This window comes from Wolffia australiana, chromosome 20, assembly GCF_029677425.1.
Source record: "Wolffia australiana isolate 7733 chromosome 20, ASM2967742v1".
Classification (NCBI taxonomy): domain Eukaryota; kingdom Viridiplantae; phylum Streptophyta; class Magnoliopsida; order Alismatales; family Araceae; genus Wolffia; species Wolffia australiana.
In genome coordinates, this window is record NC_135854.1 from 6,663,949 (window position 1) to 6,667,500 (window position 3,552).

Sequence of the window (3,552 nt, forward strand, 5' to 3'; positions counted from 1 at the left end):
AGTTAGAGAGAGAGGAGAGAGAGGAGAGAGAGAGAGAGGAGAGTTAAAGAGAGAGAGAGAGGAGATAGAGAGAGATAGGGGAGTTGGAAAGAGGAGATAGAGGAGAAATAAAGAGGGGAGTTGGAGAGAGAGGAGATAGAAGAGAGAGAGAGAGAGAGAGGGGAGTTGGAGAGAGAGGAGAGAGAAGAGAGAGAGAGAGGGGAGTTGGAGAGAGAGGAGATAGAAGAGAGAGAGAGGGGAGTTGGAGAGAGAGGAGATAGAAGAGAGAGAGAGAGGGGAGGTGGAGAGAGAGGAGATAGAAGAGAGAGAGAGAGAGAGGGGAGGTGGAGAGAGAGGAGAGAGAGAGTGGGGAGCTGGAGAGAGAGGGGAGCTGGAGAGAGAGGAGATAAAGAAGAGTTGGAGAGAGAGAGGTGATAGAGGGGAGTTGGAGAGAAGATAGAGGAGAGAGGAAGAGGAGATAGATAGGACATGGAGGAGAGAGAGAGACAGAGGGCGGTTAGACAGAGGAAATGAGAGAGAGAGAGAGATATATATATATATATATATATATATATTTATATATATATATAAAGAGAGGGAGACAAGTAGAAACGGACGGCGGAGGATATCTGGGAGCAAACATCCAATCCGCCGGGAATAAGAAAAGCAGCACCCAGATTCGCGCAGCGAGTCCTGGCCGTCAGCTTTCCAAAGCACCTCTCACCGTCTTGTCTCCTCCGAGAAAGAAAACAACCTAACCTCTCTACCCTCTACACCCCCCCACTACACGCTGACATGCCCGTTGACGAGTCTCTCCTTCTCCCCACCCGCGGCGGCGCCGCCCATCTCCACGGCGGTCAATTTCCTCGCCCGCCCCGTCTCCACCTCCCAATCCGTCCTCAACAAGACGACCGCGAGAACAGACACTGCGCAGGCGGTCTGCGCGGCCAAGAGCCCCGCCCAAAGCCCAGAGAAGCCCCGCCCGAGCCCAAACGCCAGCGCCACCGCTACCGGCGTTCCGACCAGGTAGAACGAGACGAAGTTGATGATAGCCGCGGTCGTCGGCCTCGCCGTGCCGCGTAGAACGCCGCAGCCCGTCGTCTGCGGGCAATTGCCGAGCTCGCAGAGACCCACCAGTGGCAGCGCCGCCGCGGCCATGGCCACCACCGCCTCGTCTCCCGTGAAGAGCGCCGCCCACTTCCTCGGCACCGCCGCCGTCCACGCTACGTTGCACGCGCCCACCGCCAGCCCGCACGACAGCGCCACCGCCGCCGCCCTCCTCGCCCTCTCCGGCCTCCCCGCCCCCAGCTCGTTCCCCACCTGCGCCACCATGTTCGTGTCATCGTTCCACGATAATGTGTGATAATGCGTCGAAATGAAGAACACGATTATCGTAAACAATACTGATTATCGTGCGGTGATGGGTCTCTTTGATAGATTAAAATTGGCGATGGTATGATGTTTAAATGCTTTTACGATAATTAGATCCGTATGATGATGAGTTGAGTGAATATGGGTTATCAATGATGATGACGGGTTGAATGACCGTATATGATATATAAAGTCGACCGTATATGATATCTAAACCATCGATAACGGACGTTGTATGGTGATCGGATAACGCAGTTATGATGTTGGATGGTGACGGTGATGATGGTGATACAGAGTCATGAGTGCCAATGTTAATTTAGAGTCATGGATGATGATTATGAAATAGAGTTATCGATGATGAAATAGCGATGATGTTACAGAGTTATGGATGATGATGATCATGATATAGTCATTTATGAAAATGACGATGATGATCGTATAGAGTTTTGAATCAAATGATAATACAGAGTAATGGATGAAAATGATGGTAATAAATATTCATGGATTATCTTCACAACGATAATGATGACGAAGAGTCATGGATGATGGTGAAAATGATGAAGAAGAGTCATGGATGATGGTGCTGATGATGACGATGCTAAAAAGCAATGGATGATGATGATAAAGAGTCATGAATGATGATGATACAGATTCGTGGATGACGACGATGATGATAACACAGAGTCATGTATGACGATGACTGCGATAATGATGTCGACGATATAAAGTCATCGATAACAATGATGATGATGATGATGATAAAGAGTCGTGGATGACAATAAAGTAGAGTCATGGATGACGGCGATGATGATTACCCAGAGTCATGTGTGGCGAAGACTATGGTGATGATGCCGGATGATGAAGATGGATAATGCATGATGATGTTGATGATGGATGATGATGATGATTAGGCAGGATGACGGATGATGATGGTGATAATGGCAGACCCGGGCGGAGACGGCGGCGGCTAGGGCCATGGGGACGGTGTACATGAGGCTGGTGGTCTGGATAAGAACCGCGGCAGCGGCGACGGCGACCTGCGGCTCCGGCAAGTACCCGGCGAGGAGCGTAACGATCTCATACCACCACCACTCGAGGCACACCGCGGCGCAGCTGGGCAGCGCCAGCCGAACCAGCGGCCCGAGCCCGGACAGCGCCTCCCTGGACCACCCGGTCCACCCCGCGCGAGACGCCCCGGACAGGTAGACGTAGCCGAGGAGGAAGCCGAGGAGGGAGAGGTTGGTGAAGGCCTGAGCCAGGGCGACCCCGGCGACGCCCATGCGAAGCTGGAAGGCGAGGGCCCAGGAGAGGGGGCCGTGGACCGCGGCGGCGGCCCAGGCGGACCACATGATGGGCCGGGCGAGGCCCTGGGAGCGGAGGAAGACGCGGAGAGGGTGGAGGAGCGCGGCGGCGAGGAGGTCGGGGAGGGCGTAGCGGGCGTAGGCGGCGGCGACGGCGGAGATGGCGGGGTCCTGGCGGAGGAGAAGGGAGAGGAGAGGGTCGAGAGAGAGCCAGAGCGCGGCGATGGGGAGAGAGGAGAAGAGGAGCAGGAGGGCGGCGCGTTGGGCGGAGAGGGAGAGGAGGGAGGGGTTGCGGGAGCCGTGGGCTTGGCTGCAGATGGGTTCGAGGCCGGAGGCGAGGCCGAGGAGGACGGAGTAGCCGGTGATGTTGGTGAAGACGAGGGCCATGGCGCCGCCGGCGAGGGGGAGGCGGCCCAGGCGGCCCAGGCAGAGCACGGAGATCATCGACCGGAGGTAGACTGCGCCGTTGGCGGCCGACAGCGGCCCCGCCAAGGCCCACAGCCGCCGCAGCTCCTCCCCTGGCCCTTCCTTGCTCAAGCCCATCTCCCTTCCTCCTACTTAGAGAGATAGATGGATGGATAGATAGATAGATAGATGGTTGGAGAGAGAGAGAGCTGCGATGGGAGATGGAGAGGATGGGTGGGGAGGGAAATATGTAGGGATTACTGGAGAGAGAGAGAGAGGTAGCCGGGGTTGAAGGTTTAGATAGAGAGAGAGAGAGAGAGGTAGCCGCGGTTGAAGGTTTAGAGAGAGAGAGAGGTAGCCGGGGTTGAAGGTTTAGAGAGAGGTAGCCCGGGTTGAAGGTTTAGCTCTAGAGAGAGAGAGAGAGGAAGATGGGTAGGATGGGTGAGGAGAGAATATGTAGGGATTACTGAAGAGAAATAGAGAAAGAGAGAGGCAG

The 3,552-nt window shown here is 55.2% G+C and overlaps 1 protein-coding gene across 1 annotated transcript in view; it reads right to left on the minus strand.

Moving 5' to 3' along the window:
* Positions 1-583: 583 nt before the first annotated feature.
* The window catches only part of LOC144716133 (MATE efflux family protein), a 3,377-nt gene continuing 408 nt past the window's right edge, over positions 584-3,552 (minus strand). The window contains exons 1-2 of the mRNA XM_078591183.1: positions 2,298-3,552; positions 584-1,299 (exon numbers count right to left, since the gene is read on the minus strand). The exon at positions 2,298-3,552 is cut by the window's right edge and continues 408 nt beyond it. Of these exons, the coding sequence (XP_078447309.1) occupies positions 763-1,299; positions 2,298-3,194 (1,434 nt within the window). The 5' untranslated portion in view covers positions 3,195-3,552 and the 3' untranslated portion in view covers positions 584-762. The remainder of the gene's footprint in view (positions 1,300-2,297) is intronic.